A 16,209-nucleotide genomic window follows, 5' to 3' on the forward strand; every position below is an offset into this window, starting at 1 on the left:
GTTGTTTAATAGGTTTAAGGTCAGAGTTTCCCAGCAGGCCATTCAAGATCTTCCAATCGAACCCATTTAAACCATACCTGCCTGCAAGCTGGATTTGTACACAGGGGCATTGTCATGCCGGAATAGGTTTTTGAAGGGAAATGTAATGCTACCACATCCAAAGTCATCCTTTACAATTGTGTACCTTTAACTTTGTTGTCACAAGTTGGGAAAGAACCACGAATGTCTCGAAAATTCTTTTATAAAATACTTTTATCTATATTTTGTGTGTTTGTTTGTGTGTGTGTGTGTGTGTGTGTGTGTGTGTGTGTGTGTGTGTGTGTGTGTGTGTGTATAAATACCAGGTACTGTGAATCTGTGGAGATTGCACTGCTCTGAACAGCAGCACTGTGACCATTAAACTGTCTCACTTTGAGCCCAGTCTGCACAATAACAAAAGACAATATTAATTAGTGCATAAAACAACAAGTTTTCTTTGACTATGTCTCTTAACCAGGCCGATTAAACCAATAGCCCACAATCATGAAATATATTTGGCTTATCACCTTATTAAAGCATTTTATGTTTTTTTTTTTTTTTATTATTAGATATGAACAGCAACATGTTAAAAAATGATAACCACTATAGAAGTATCATATACACAGAACTCACCTGGATGTCCCAGAGAAGTACAGTGTTGTCCCACCCCCCTGATACAAGGTTTCGGCCATCAGGACTAAAAGTCACCGTCTCAACACTTCGCAAGTGACCTGAACAATAACCATTGGTTAATATGGGTTTCTTAATAAGGTGCATAGTTTCATTATAATATAACATAAATCTACATAAATAAACATGAGTAATTATTATGATGGTCTTGTTGGCTAATTGATATTGTGATTTTAAATCATATTAATAACATCATATCAGGGCTTAAGAATGACACAGCCTTTATAAACTCTTATAAATTTTTTAAACCCAAACTTGTGGGTAAAAATGACAACAAAGGGAGTAAGACCAGGAACATTGGAGGTGGGTTTAAACTGTTCTTTCATGGTGTGTATGAAAAGAGAAATGATGTAGGGGTGATCCTGGAGGAAGAGTACAGTAAGAGTGTAGTGGAGGTGAAGAGAGTTTCTGATAGGGTGGTGAACATGAAGCTGGAAGTTGAAGGGGTGATTATAAATGTCATCAGTGCTTATGCTCCAAAGTTTATCCCTAATGAGCAAGGCAGTGGAGACTGTGGCAAGGAAATTACAAATTATTTTATTTTACTAAACTATAAATGGTGCGTTTAAACTATTATTCTGTTCAATATTTTATTTTGAAAAACTAAAACTCAAAATAAATTATTTTAAGGAGACCGTTTTTTTTTTTTTTATAAGTAAATATTTTGTAAAAAAAAAAAAAGATTATTTAGCTGTTTGAACTCTGAGTCATTGCAAGCCTCTTAGCAGGATGTGAAATACAAAATAGCTCTATAAACACATGCATGATGCAGACTTAAAAACTGTAAAAATTAAACTTAATGAAACCACAAGGCCACTATTGATTAGGCCACAAGGCCACTACTGAGTCACACACAGATGTGTATATAAAGTGAGGAAAATAAGTATTTGAACACCCTGCTATTTTGCAAGTTCTCCCACTTAGAAATCATGGAGGGGTCTGAAATTGTCATCGTAGGTGCATGTCCACTGTGAGAGACATAATCTAAAAAAAAAATCCAGAAATTACAATATATGATATCAGTAAGAATCCAACTACTAACATGGCCAAGACCAAAGAGCTGTCCAAAGACACTAGAGACAAAATTGTACACCTCCACAAGGCTGGGAAGGGCTACGGGGAAATTGCCAAGCAGCTTGGTGAAAAAAGGTCCACTGTTGGAGCAATCATTAGAAAATGGAAGAAGCTAAACATGACTGTCAATCTCCCTCGGACTGGGGCTCCATGCAAGATCTCACCTCGTGGGGTCTTAATGATCCTAAGGAAGGTGAGAAATCAGCCCAGAACTACACGGGAGGAGCTGGTCAATGACCTGAAGAGAGCTGGGACCACCGTTTTCAAGGTTACTGTTGGTAATACAGTAAGACCTCATGGTTTGAAATCATGCATGGCACGGAAGGTTCCCCTGCTTAAACCAGCACATGTCCAGGCACGTCTTAAGTTAAAAATCCAGAAATCACAATGTATGATTTTTTAACTATTTATTTGTATGATACAGCTGCAAATAAGTATTTGAACACCTGAGAAAGTCAATGTTGATATTTGGTACAGTAGCCTTTGTTCGCATTAACAGAGGTCAAACGTTTCCTGTAGTTTTTCACCAGGTTTGCACACACTGCAGGAGGGATTTTGGCCCACTCCTCCACACAGATATTCTCTAGATCAGTCAGGTTTCTGGCCTGTCGCTGAGAAACACGGAGTTTGAGCTCCCTCCAAAGATTCTCTATTGGGTTTAGGTCTGGAGACTGGCTAGGGCACGCCAGAACCTTGATATGCTTCTTACAGAGCCACTCCTTGGTTATCCTGGCTGTGTGCTTCGGGTCATTGTCATGTTGGAAGACCGAGCCTCGACCCATCTTCAATGCTCTAACTGAGGGAAGGAGGTTGTTCCCCAAAATCTCGCAATACATGGCCCCGGTCATCCTCTCCTTAATACAGTGCAGTCGCCCTGTCCCATGTGCAGATAAATACCCCCAAAGCATGATGCTACCACCACCATGCTTCACAGTAGGGATGGTGTTCTTGGGATGGTACTCATCATTCTTCTTCCTCCAAACACTTTTAGTGGAATTATGACCCAAAAGTTATATTTTGGTCTCATCTGACCACATGGCTTTCTCCCATGACTCCTCTGGATCATCCAAATGTTCATTGGCAAACTTAAGACTTGCCTGGACATGTGCTGGTTTAAGCAGGGGAACCTTCCGTGCCATGCATGATTTCAAACCACGACGTCTTAGTGTATTACCAACAGTAACCTTGAAAACGTCGGTCCCAGCTCTTATCAGGTCATTGACCAGCTCCTCCCGTGTAGTTCTGGGCTGATTTCTCACCTTCCTTAGGATCATTGAGACCCCACGAGGTGAGATCTTGCATGGAGCCCCAGTCCGAGGGAGATTGACAGTCATGTTTAGCTTCTTCCATTTTCTAATGATTGCTCCAACAGTGGACCTTTTTTCACCAAGCTGCTTGGCAATTTCCCCGTAGCCCTTTCCAGCCTTGTGGAGGTGTACAATTTTGTCTCTAGTGTCTTTGGACAGCTCTTTGGTCTTGGCCATGTTAATGGTTGGATTCTTACTGATTGTATGGGGTGGACAGGTGTCTTTATGCAGCTAATGACCTCAAACAGGTGCATCTAATTTAGGATAATAAATGTAGTGGAGGTGGACATTTTAAAGGCAGACTAACAGGTCTTTGAGGGTCAGAATTCTAGCTGATAGACAGGTGTTCAAATACTTATTTGCAGCTGTATCATACAAATAAATAGTTTAAAAATCATATATTGTAATTTCTGGATTTTTTTTTTTAGATTATGTCTCTCACAGTGGACATGCACCTACGATGACAATTTCAGACCCCTCCATGATTTCTAAATGGGAGAACTTGCAAAATAGCAGGGTGTTCAAATACTTATTTTCCTCACTGTGTGTATGTATATATATATATATGTATGTACAGCGGGTAAAATAAGTATTGAATACATCACCATTTTTCTCAAAACATATATTTCAAAACATCTCCATGCATTTCATACATTCAAAGAAATCAAACCGTGCATGTCGATAAATTAAGTTATGTGTAATAATGTGAAATGACACAGGGAAAAAGTATTAAACACATGAAGAAAGGGAGGTGCAAAAAGGCATGGAAAGCCAGGACACCAGCTGAAAAAAGTAAATACTGAAATATCTTACTTGCACATGTATTCAAACCCTGTGATGTGGAAGCTGCCTGAACATAAACACAGTTCAACAAAATCATTGGCATCTGTGCACCATTAAAGGTGCCATCGCATTTTCAGGATAAAAACCCCATTGTCGAAGGATAAATGGTCAGGTTGTGAATGTGAATGAAAATGAGAACCAAAGAGCTTTCCACAGAAGTTAAAAATAGAATAATGAGATGCATGGATTAAATATAGAGTATAACATAATATCCAAAGCACAATTGAATATATAATCAGGAAATGGAAGCTGCACCACACCACCCAGGCACTGCCAAAAATGGCTGTTCATCAAAACTAAGCACTCCAACAGGAAGGAAAGCCACAGAGAGGCCAATAATCACTTTGAAGAAGCAACAGAGTTCAGAGTGCCTGGGAGTGATGTAACAGTGCAAAAAGTCAAATCATGTCAAAAACATTGTATAATGTTGGCCAGATTGTATAATGTGTGGGTGCCAGGCAGAAAAGAAGCAATTACTTAAGTGCCATCTGAAAGCATGTGAGTGACCCAACTAAAAACTGAATCTTAGGTGGGTCAGTGACACTGAGCACAAGGTCAAAGCAGCATAGAAATGGCTTAAAAATAAAACTATATATATCCTATATTGGCTCAGCCAAAGTCCTGATCTCAGTCCTAGTGAGGAATTATGCTACTCATTGAAAATTGCAATCCACAAGCAACACTTACCAACCTGAACAGCCTGGAGCAAATCTCTAATTTTGTGCAAAGCTAGTCCATCTGTACCCCAAAAGTTTTATTTATCTGCTGTTATTGCAGCCAAAGTTTGTTTGACCAAATATGAATGAGAAGGAATTGAATATTTATGCAAGCAAGATTTTTTCGTTTTATATTTTTCATAAAAAATAATTTTGAACAAGAAATGTCACTTTACAATAATTATTTTGAGCTCCAGTGTTTTAAAATAGATTTCTGAACAGAATGAAATTTCAATGCAAGCTAATCCCAATGAGCAAACAGCATGTTTAAGCTTTTACAATGCTACAATAGTATATTAAGTCTTAATATACTATTGTAGCATTGTAAAAGCTTAAACATGCTGTTTGCTCATTGGGATTAGCTTGCATTGAAATTTCATTCTGTTCAAAAATCTATTTTAAATCATGTTTACTTACTCAAGTAAACATGAGCTAGATATGATTATTTAAATCAACACCTGATGTCACATTAGTGGCATGATGTTTATTTAGGGGCATTTCCACCTTAATATGCCCCTAAAGCAGGAGGTAAGAAAATGAATGTTCTTGTCCATAGGAGGTCAGAGTCCCTTTTCCAATCGTTATATTTGAATTCAAACAAACCTGTCAAAATGTGAATGCACTGGATAGGGGATGTGCGCCAGACACGAGCGGTACAATCATGTGATACACTTGCAAACAAACAGCCATCCTTGGAAAAAGTACAGCATTTCACTGGCCCTGAGTATCAAAAACCACAGTTTATATACGTTTAAGACATTTAGCTACCTCATGATGTATGGAATAAAGAAATTACATTCTTGTACATCCAAACCTGTATGACCACGTATTTTGGCCATGAGCTTGCCATTAGATGCTTTCCACAGGTAAAGGCAGCCATCATCTGAGCATGTAAGCACGAGCTGACAGTCAGGTGAGAACGCGCAACAGTTTACCTGCAATAATAATAATAATAATAATAATAATAATAATAATAATAATAATAATAATAATAATAATAATAATAATAATATCAATTATAACCAGCAACTATTTCAACAATTCCTGTCCTCCAAAATTGTGTCTCTGAAAGAATGTAGTTATTTTCTCTCAAGTTCTTTTCCATTTTATGTCTGGTTTTAGTGCTTTTAACAATAGACAGTCATGCAGTTTTAGATTTTGATTTTGATTTCATTGTATATTTGTAATTTCAAATGAACAAGTAGGATGCAACAAAGGCAAGGAAAAATCAATATGAGGAAGCACACTTAAAGTGACTAAAAAGAAAAGCTATCCTCATGAGTGACGTCTGAATCATTATTCTATGAATATACTGAGATGTTTATTATGATTGTAATAGTCTTTATGAATACAGAAGCAGTTCTTAGGTACAAGTCTCAAATACAAGTGAGATTATCAACTGAATTCAGCTGAGGATTTTTAGCACGCACTGTTTTTGTGAAGTTCAAACTATTGCTCATGTTGTATCCTAACTGCATTTAATATCTCCAGAAGTAAATATGATATTCTGCTAATGAAACCATTTTATATACATAACCATTTTAAATATATACCCTATTAATATATACCCTACCTTGCCTCTTTATTGCCACCCCATGACATGCTAATGCCTAATAAGTGTTATACCTGTATTCAAAATGAAGTGTTTTTATTTTAAACATATGTTTCATTGTGATGTTTTTATGTCTAGGTGTCTAGTAGCATAATAATCAACAGCAAAAAGATGAATAAACAAAGAAATACACATTTAAAGTGTAATATATCTATTATTTATAATATGACCTTCACTCACCTCTCCTTTGTGGCCTGAAAAGTATGTGACTCTGGCATCGATGATGTCCTCAGACAGATCCTGCCACATGGCTCCGCTTATGACGAATTATAAATCCTTAAGAAATAACAATAATCGTTTAATTTCCTGTTGCATCCAAAAGGAGCTCAAGCTGTAGGTGAAGTTGTTTACGGCTTCATCGTATCCACAGTGACGGTTTAGTGAGCAGGGTGGACTGTGTTGATCATTAACAAGCCCAGTCAGACCCAGAAGAGCTTGTTAAGAATTAATTTTAAACAAATTCGTCTCCAAATTCGGCTTCTTACCCAAAGAAAGAATGTCATGATTCACAAACACAAGCAGACTCAAGCTTTTGTCTTACTACTATAAATGTTAAAACAATAATAAAGTAATGTAAAAATAAATAATAAAATGTAGCTGCTTTCAAATGTAAATGTAGAAATGAACTGACAATACTACCAATAATGTTGGTGTGCTATTCAACATATTCATTGTGCAGCTATTCAAAAGTAGCACCGTTTATTTAAACTATTTATTTAGAATGAATGAAACCAGTAAAATGACTTGTAACACTTTTATGCGCATTTATTTGAATATTTGAGAAAATCGTGTTGAGTTGTGGATTATAACTGAATATAATGCAAATGTCAGACCAAATCAAAACATAATTATAAAAAAACTGCCATGATAAAGTGTGTAACTAAGTGTATAAATGTCTGAGGGTTTTTTTAGACAATTTGAGGACAGTTTGTGAAATATGCAATGCTCAAATCAGACAGAGTGAAATGATAGCGGCGCCTCACAATTACAGCAGCCTCAGTTCGTGACCTTGGTTTACCGTCTGTGGGGACTTTCTGCACATGGTCTTCAAGCGTGTGTGTGTGGGTGTGTGTGTGTGTGTGCTTACTCCAGGATGTGAGTGTGAATATGTGTGTGTGTATTATGTCTTGCATTGGACTGACATCCCATTCATTGTGTTTCCCTGCCTCATTGCACAGTGATCTAGATCCACTGAGACCCTGACAAAGCTGAGCTTCTTGTTTGAATGAGTCTCTGAAATTTGACTTGCTGTTCTCATGAAATGCACATCTGCAGATGTGAACAGCGAGCTAGAATGTTATCTTTAGCAGTCTGACCTCTGAGTCATTGGAAGCCTCTTAGCAGGATGCGAAATACACAACAGCTCTATAAACATGATGCAGACTTAAAAACTGTAAAAATAAAAACTTGATGAGACCACAAGGCCACTATTAATAAAACCACAAGGCCACTACTGTGTCACACACAGATAGAGATTTTTTATATATATATATATATATATATATATATATATATATACAGTGAGGAAAATAAGTATTTGAACACGCTGCTATTTTGCAAGTTCTCCCACTTAGAAATCTTCGAAGGGTCTGAAATTGTCATCGTAGGTGCATGTCCACTGTGAGAGACATAATCTAAAAAAAAAAATCCAGAAATCACAATATATGATTTTTAAACTATTTATTTGTATGATACAGCTGCAAATAAGTATTTGAACACCTGTCTATCAGCTAGAATTCTGACCCTCAAAGACCTGTTAGTCTGCCTTTAAAATGTCCACCTCCACTACATTTATTATCCTAAATTAGATGCACCTGTTTGAGGTCGTTAGCTGCATAAAGACACCTGTCCACCCCATACAATCAGTAAGAATCCAACTACTAACATGGCCAAGACCAAAGAGCTGTCCAAAGACACTAGAGACAAAATTGTACACCTCCACAAGGCTGGAAAGGGCTACGGGGAAATTGCCAAGCAGCTTGGTGAAAAAAGGTCCACTGTTGGAGCAATCATTAGAAAATGGAAGAAGCTTAACATGACTGTCAATCTCCCTCGGACTGGGGCTCCATGCAAAATCTCACCTCGTGGGGTCTCATAGATCCTAAGGAAGGTGAGAAATCAGCCCAGAACTACATGGGAGGAGCTGGTCAATGACCTGAAAAGAGCTGGGACCACCGTTTCCAAGGTTACTGTTGGTAATACACTAAGACGTCATGGTTTGAAATCATGCATGGCACGGAAGGTTCCCCTGCTTAAACCAGCACATGTCCAGGCACGTCTTAAGTTTGCCAATGACCATTTGGATGATCCAGAGGAGTCATGGGAGAAAGTCATGTGGTCAGATGAGACCAAAATAGAACTTTTGGGTCATATTTCCACTAAACGTGTTTGGAGGAAGAAGAATGATGAGTACCATCCCAAGAACACCATCCCTACTGTGAAGCATGGGGGTGGTAGCATCATGCTTTGGGGGTGTTTTTCTGCACATGGGACAGGGTGACTGCACTGTATTAAGGAGAGGATGACCGGGGCCATGTATTAAGAGATTTTGGGGAACAACCTCCTTCCCTCAGTTAGAGCATTGAAGATGGGTCGAGGCTGGGTCTTCCAACATGACAATGACCCAAAGCACACAGCCAGGATAACCAAGGAGTGGCTCTGTAAGAAGCATATCAAGGTTCTGGCGTGGTCTAGCCAGTCTCCAGACCTAAACCCAATAGAGAATCTTTGGAGGGAGCTCAAACTCTGTGTTTCTCAGCGACAGGCCAGAAACCTGACTGATCTAGAGAAGATCTGTGTGGAGGAGTGGGCCAAAATCCCTCCTGCAGTGTGTGTAAACCTGGTGAAAAACTACAGGAAACGTTTGACCTCTGTAATTGCAAACAAAGGCTCCTGTACCAAATATTAACATTGACTTTCTCAGGTGTTCAAATACTTATTTGCAGCTGCATCGTACAAATAAATAGTTTAAAAATCATATATTGTGATTTCTGGATTTTTTTTTTTAGATTATGTCTCTCACAGTGGACATGCACCTACGATGACAATTTCAGACCCCTCCATGATTTCTAAGTGGGAGAACTTGCAAAATAGCAGCGTGTTCAAATACTTATTTTCCTCACTGTATATATATATATATATATATATATATATATATATATATATATATAAATCTCTATCTGTCTATCTGTGTATATATATATACAGGGGAAAGGATTGAACACATGAAGAAAGGGAGGTGCAAAAAGGCATGGAAAGCCAAGACACCTGCTGAAATCAATCAGTAATCAAAACGCAATCGAGTTGTATAAGAGCCGAGGACCACTTGTGGAGAACTTCAGAAAGACCTGAAATTATCAGGTACAATTGTTTCAAAGAAAACAATAAGTAATGCATTCAACCGCTATGGCCTGCATGCACACTCACCACGCAAGACTCCACTGCTAAAGAAAAAACATGTTGAAGCGTGTTTAAAGTTTGCACAAGCCTGTGAAATACTGGAAAGAATATAGTCTGGTCAGATAAGACCAAAATTGAACTCTTTGTATGCCATAATACACACCATGTTTGGAGGACAAATGGCACTGCACATCACCCTCAAAAACACCATACCAACAGTGAAGTTTGGAGGTGGGAACATCATGGTGTGGGGCTGGTTTTTTCAGCAAGACGATGATCCCAAACACACAGCCAAGGAAACGCTCAACTGATTTCAGAGAAAGAAAATAAAGCTGCTAGAATGGTCCAGCCAATCACCTGACTTAAATCTAATAAAAAATCTATAAAAATAACTAAAGATCAGAGTTTATAAAAGAAGCCACAGAACATTAAAGATTTGATGATTGTTTGTGTAGAAGAATAGACCAAAATCACACCTGAGCAATATGTGCAACTAGTCTCTCCAAACAGGAGGCTTTACATTACCAATAAATACATCATGTTCAATGCTTTTCCCTGTTTCATTTCACTTTATTACACATTAGTTCATTTATAGACATCTATAGTTTGATTTATTTTGTATTTGTGGATTACATGGGTTGTTGCCAACATCTGGTAAAAATTTCATGTCAATAGCACCCTAAGAAATATATTTACTGAGAAAAATGGTGACGTTCAATACTTTTTTATCCGCTGTATAATGTCAACGTTAATGCTAATAAGGTAAAGATAATGTAAAGATGCACAACTGCTATTATTTGAGGCTAACTGACGGATGCAATAAAAATAAATATTATAAATAAATGAATGAATGAATGAATGAATGAATGAATGAATTAATTAATTAATTAATTAATTAATTAACAGATAAAATGGTATGGGAAAGGGAAATGTGGAAAGGGACTGGGTTATGTAAGTGCTAAGGAATTTTGTTGCCAGTAGTTTCTGGCTACTGAGAAAAAAAAAAGAGAGAGAGAGAGAGAGAGAGAGAGAGAGAGAGAGAGAGAGAGAGAGAGAGCGCACACTTGGGGAAATGTTTTTTTTATTCTGACATCACAGCATGTTTAGACAAGTAGAACGTCTGACTCTTTCTTCTTCTTTTTTGCGGATAAATACGGCTGACGTTGAGAGAACTGTTTAGTCTTCAGTAACCCTTTGGGAAAGATATAACTGAACAGAAGCCATGGCAAATACATCCAGGGCTATCCTGTTGACTTTACTTGTAGCTTTACTTGTAATGACACAAGGTAAAAACTTTATTTTAACATTTCAAACAGCTATTTTGAAGTTTTTTTTAATTATTTTTAGCTGTGTGTTAAATTGAAGACAATATCATAATAGTGTACATAATAAGCTAGATTGTGGTACAGTTATTTAACACTATAGTTATACAAGACATAAGTATGTGAAAAGGTCACATTTTGTTCATTTGATTGAATTAATTACGATGTGTTTACTGCATTAGAACAGTTACAACAAAATTAGTGGACTCATGACATTTTATATAGTATATAGTAAATGTAATGTCTTATTTAAACTTAGTAAAAATACAAAATACGTTTCTGGATAATAATTAAATGCCTTATGATATTTAATGTGGAGAAAAAGTTCTGTGAATTGGTTGTGTGAATACAATACTACCTTCACAAGCTTATAGATTCACATAATATGTATGGTTTTATATTGGCTGCCACATACAAGCACTCAAGTACTACGGTTTCACAATGGACGATACGTATGCTACTAAAACTTACACAATGCTGGAAATGAATCATCTTGGAAAATGTCTGATTTTTAACAAGTGACTGTTTCCAAGTGCATGATATTTGCCATCATATGGCATATGCTGAGGGCTAGTAGTATCGAATCTTTTTAAAGAAAATGGAAATTTAATCTAGCAGCATTTTAATTAGCAAAGCACTGAAACCTAACTCCTTTTTTTTTTTGTTTAGGTCAACAGCAGAAAACTGGCAGTAACAATACAAGTGTTATTAACCCAAGAACGTTTCAGGGTCACGCCATCCCCGTTCAGCTTCCTCTTCCTCCAAATTCGACGGAAATGCAAACACATTCCTATAAAGCTGTTGTTCCGGCCCTTAAATTGTTGGACAATAGCAGCGGCCAATACCTAAAGAGTTCACTGAGCACACGAATCATCCCGTCAATCTATGTGGTGGCGATTGTCATAGGAGTTCCTGCCAATGTTGGCATTTTGATTTCGATTGGCACTAAAGTTCGTGTGGTATCAGTGGCCATACTGTGCTGCAGCCTGGCAGCGTCAGACCTCCTTCTCTTGCTCAGCCTGCTGCTCAAAGCACATTATCACTTTTCGGGCAATAACTGGACGTTTGGCGAAGCTGCGTGCCGTTTCACCACTGCCTGCTTCTATGGCAACTTGTATTGCTCGGCACACACACTAGCATGTGTAAGCATCAAGCGCTACCTAGCTGTGGTACACCCCTTCTTTTACAAAAGCCTTCCCAAGCGCTCCTGCACGGCCTGGACTAGTTTAGGGGTGTGGCTTGTGTTTTCGCTAGCAATGTTGCCCAATCTTCTAGTACATCAGAGCTACTACATCCCTCAGCTTGGAATCACCACATGCCACGATGTCCTTCCTATAGATGTCAGCGCTTACAACTTCCTGGTGTATTACAACATAGGGTTAACGTTATTAGGCTTCCTGCTTCCTCTGCTTATTACCACAGCGTGTTTTGCCTCAAGTGTATGGCATTTGAACCGGTCACACCATGACTGGAGTGTCTACATCAAGGCCAGCACGTTGGTCTTTCTCATCTTTGTCATTTGTTTCAGCCCAAGCAGCTGCATACACTTCCTACACTATGTACGCATATACACGATCGGAGATGACAATTTCTACACCTACTTTAATGTGGTTGTGTGTCTCTGTTGCCTTCACTGCTGTTTGGACCCATTTCTGTTTGTGCTCATGTCTAGGACAACCGGCTCCCGGCTTTACTTTATGACACGCAAGGGAAAGATGCTCAGCATTTCCACTTAAATTTGGATATTTTTATATTTGATCGAACCTTTATTGAGATTATAAATGAAGTCGGGGGTTGCTTTAGTGCAGAGAAGCTATATTTTTCAGCCAGAAAAATGAAGCCAGCAAGATCTATTGCATATCAATTTTACAAAATGACCCTGAAGATTTGTGAAACTTAGAAACTGTTACAAATGTTACAAACAATATGGAAAAGTCTGCTAATCAGATGCAATGCATATTTGACAGCTTTAAGGAGTAGAAACAGCTTTCTTTTCTTTTTTCATTATAATTATTATCTTTGTAACAGTAGGAAAGAGGAATTAGCATTCAGATCAGGTGTGCAAAGACTCGGCTATTTGGTTTCAAACAGCTATCCATTATACATGGACAAAACATGGTGAGCCATTTAAATAGCCAGGACTATAAAGGGCCTATTGTATTACTGTGATGTATGTGTGTGTGTGTGTGTGTGTGTGTGTGTGTGTGTGTGTGTGTGTGTGCGTACACTTAAAAGGTGTACAGAAAGACATTTTATTTGAAAGTGTATTGTTATGAAGGAGAAATGTGTATGTAAATATATTTTTACTGTAGACAGACTGCACATTTAAAATTCCTTTTATTGGTTTATAGTTTTTGTTGCACTATAACTATTACCACAAAAATAAATGCCTATCAATCTCAGTGAGTTTAGGACTGTTCATTTATTTTCTATATTATTAATGTGGTCTTTTGTGCTACTCTGATGTTTCTTCTGTGACTAGTGATAAAAATAAAAGTGAAGTATGACTAACAATCTGAACATGCCACGATGCTCTTTTTCCTTGTTTTATCTCTCATTTATTATATACCTTGTCTATTAATCTGTCTCTTTATGCACTCTTCCTGCCTACTGTTACATTCTGCATAACATGAGCATCATTCGACTTGCTGATAACCCCAAGTATATTTTAACATTGATGACCTTTGATCTTGTGTTCTTTTTCCTCCATATATCCTGTGGAGTTATTTTTTTGGTTCCTTTTTATTTATTTTTTTCACTGTTTCTCAACAGGGTTTGGATGTAAAAGAAACGAGGTTTGTGTACGACAAGGATGTGTAACTTGTGGTCCAAAGGACAATGTCTGCTTCCACTTAAACCCAGGATACTGAAAATAAATTAATCTTAGTAACACTTAGTAGCACTGATTTTTCATTTCAAAATTAAATTCACTTGACTTCACTTCACACACACACACACACACACACACACACACATACATACATACATATATGTCTGTGTGTGTGTGTGTGTGTGTGTGTGTGTGTGTGTGTGTGTGTGTGTGTGTGTGTGTGTGTGTGTTTTTGAAGTGTGACGAACATTTTTGAAGTGTATATATATATATATATATATATATATATATATATATATATATATATATATATATATACATATATATATATATATATATATATATATATATATATATATATATATATATATATATATATATATATATATATATATATATGTATATATAAAATATGACATAGGCAACAAGACACATCTGTTTGTCACACTTCAACAATGGGTGGGTTTTAACCAGTGGGAACATGTGAATTTACATTATCCTCCATAAGAGGAGACTTTTTTAATGAATAGTTCTAAATGTCAACTCTGGGGTTTCACCACAAAAACCTTTGTTGTTAAAAAGGACAATCCATCATAAAGGTCAAGCTGTCTATGGATGAAAAGCAAGCATTTTGAAACAATACAAAGATAGAAAATCAATCAGAGCCCCAGAATGGGGCTAACTAATACAACAATTTGGAATGTCTTGAAAAACAAATAAAACACTGGTATTATAAAAAACAGACAGGGAACAGGCTGGCCAAGGAAAGCAGTAACAGCAGTTGATGACAAAAATATTTTGAAAGCTGTGAAGAAAAATCTAAAATCAACAGTCAGTTACACATCTCCACAGATCAGGGGTGAAGGTATTACAATCCATTGTTCAAAGAAGACTTCAACATCTCATCAGCACTAAGATCAGAAGTCCAGTTTGGAGTTAACAATATATAGAGTTAACTCACAAAGGTTGTGAAACTAAAGATTAACATCTGATGGAAACAAATTGAAAGAATGGCCAAAGTATGAGAAAGAAAGGATCTTCTCATGATCCAAAATATACAAGCTCACAGGCCCAGCATGGTGGAGGTAGAGTCATGGTAATGGTTTGCTTAGCTGGTTCTGGAATGAGCTCACTAATTCAGAATAAATTCAGAAGCCTTCAGAAACAATATACCTGCCAATATGCAAACAAATACATCCAAACCAATTGGGAGGAGCCTCATTTTGCAACAAAACACACTGGCCAGAAAAAAAGATGGAAGAAGCTGCAGTAAGTGCCTGGAATATTATCAAAAAAGAACAAAACCCCAGTGATTTCAGTGATACACCAGTGACCAGTAATGCTCTGGGAGCAAGGTAAATGCAGCAAGGAATGCAGTAAGTATTTACTTTCATTTACTTTAAGACTATCTGTTCCAATACTTCTGTTCACCTTAAACATTGGCATCTGCCACCAAAGATGCCATTTGCTAAGTTATTTAAAACATCTCCTAAATATCAGGAAATGTAATCTCATCTGTCTCATATTAATCTTTCAATCTAAAACTCAAATGTCAGTGTGTGTCAAAAGCTAAAGAACCATCCAGATGGGAGTGTATGAAACAAACACCGATGTGAACAGTACATTAAACTACATTCACCATTCACCATAAAAAAATAAAATACACCTGTACACCTGCACATTCATATAATTATCTTATTAACTGATCATATGGGTAAAGTACGATGCAAATAATAAGGCTAAGAACTTTAGGTAATGCTTTATAGTATTTCTGATAACCTTGGGATTTAAACCTATGGTAGCCTCTAGAGCTTACACAGAATGTTTATCGAATAAACATCAGAGCTTGTGAACTAATAAGAGAGAGGGCAGACAAGAAAGGCCGAACAGGTTCGAGCTGAAAGGATGAAAAGAAAAGTATGCTCTATGAACTTTGAGGAAGATGGACTACAAATCCACTTTTGGTGAAGATCAGGACTCAGTGGGCACTAGAGTGGGCACAAGATCGGATCTGCTACCATACTATTGTTTGACAAGTTTTCAGTTCAATTCAAGTTTATTTATATAGCACTTTTCACATTGGCCATTGTCTCAAAGCAGCTTTACAGAATGTAAGAATTATAGAACAAAAAATTTTAATATAGGTGAATTATGTGTATTTATCCCCAATGATCAAGTCTTGGGCGACTGTGGCAAAAAAAGACTCTCTTAGGTGACATGAAGAAGAAACCATGAGAGGAACCAGACTCAAAGTGAAACCCATCCTTATTTGGGTGACGTGTGATTATGAGAAATGTCCTTTCTACAGTCTTTTACAGTCAAGTTGTGGAATCAGGTGCTCCTGAGCAATAAATTAGCTCAACTTTAGCTGTAGATTCAACAACAACTCCTCCATGCC

At 37.2% G+C, this 16,209-nt stretch overlaps 2 protein-coding genes and 1 long non-coding RNA gene across 3 annotated transcripts in view; 2 read left to right on the forward strand and 1 right to left on the reverse strand.

Moving 5' to 3' along the window:
* Window positions 1-6,762, reverse strand: part of wdr38 (WD repeat domain 38) — a gene marked incomplete at its 3' end in the record, with an annotated part of 11,074 nt that extends 4,312 nt beyond the window's left edge. Inside the window, exons 1-5 of the mRNA XM_083565406.1 lie at window positions 6,441-6,762; window positions 5,463-5,583; window positions 5,252-5,368; window positions 652-749; window positions 342-422 (exon numbers count right to left, since the gene is read on the reverse strand). Coding sequence (XP_083421532.1) covers window positions 342-422; window positions 652-749; window positions 5,252-5,368; window positions 5,463-5,583; window positions 6,441-6,509 — 486 coding nt within the window. The 5' untranslated portion in view covers window positions 6,510-6,762. The remainder of the gene's footprint in view (window positions 1-341; window positions 423-651; window positions 750-5,251; window positions 5,369-5,462; window positions 5,584-6,440) is intronic.
* Window positions 6,763-9,464: 2,702 nt separating this feature from the next.
* Window positions 9,465-16,209, forward strand: part of LOC310739423 — a 195,388-nt gene continuing 188,643 nt past the window's right edge. Inside the window, exon 1 of the long non-coding RNA XR_014537396.1 lies at window positions 9,465-9,498. This is a non-coding gene — a long non-coding RNA (uncharacterized lncRNA). The remainder of the gene's footprint in view (window positions 9,499-16,209) is intronic.
* LOC310739418 (proteinase-activated receptor 3) lies at window positions 11,456-13,383 on the forward strand. The gene has a single exon (XM_083565338.1). The coding sequence runs from the start codon at window positions 11,758-11,760 to the stop codon at window positions 12,715-12,717; it is 960 nt and encodes a 319-aa protein (XP_083421464.1). The 5' UTR covers window positions 11,456-11,757; the 3' UTR covers window positions 12,718-13,383.

The sequence above is a fragment of the Silurus aristotelis genome, assembly GCF_946808225.1.
Source record: "Silurus aristotelis genome assembly, chromosome: 16".
In the NCBI taxonomy this organism is placed as follows: Eukaryota; Metazoa; Chordata; class Actinopteri; order Siluriformes; family Siluridae; genus Silurus; species Silurus aristotelis.

Excerpts from the sequence above, each read along its gene's own strand:
- LOC310739418 (XM_083565338.1), top strand. The coding sequence starts at position 11,758 with ATGCAAACACATTCCTATAAAGCTGTTGTTCCGGCCCTTAAATTGTTG.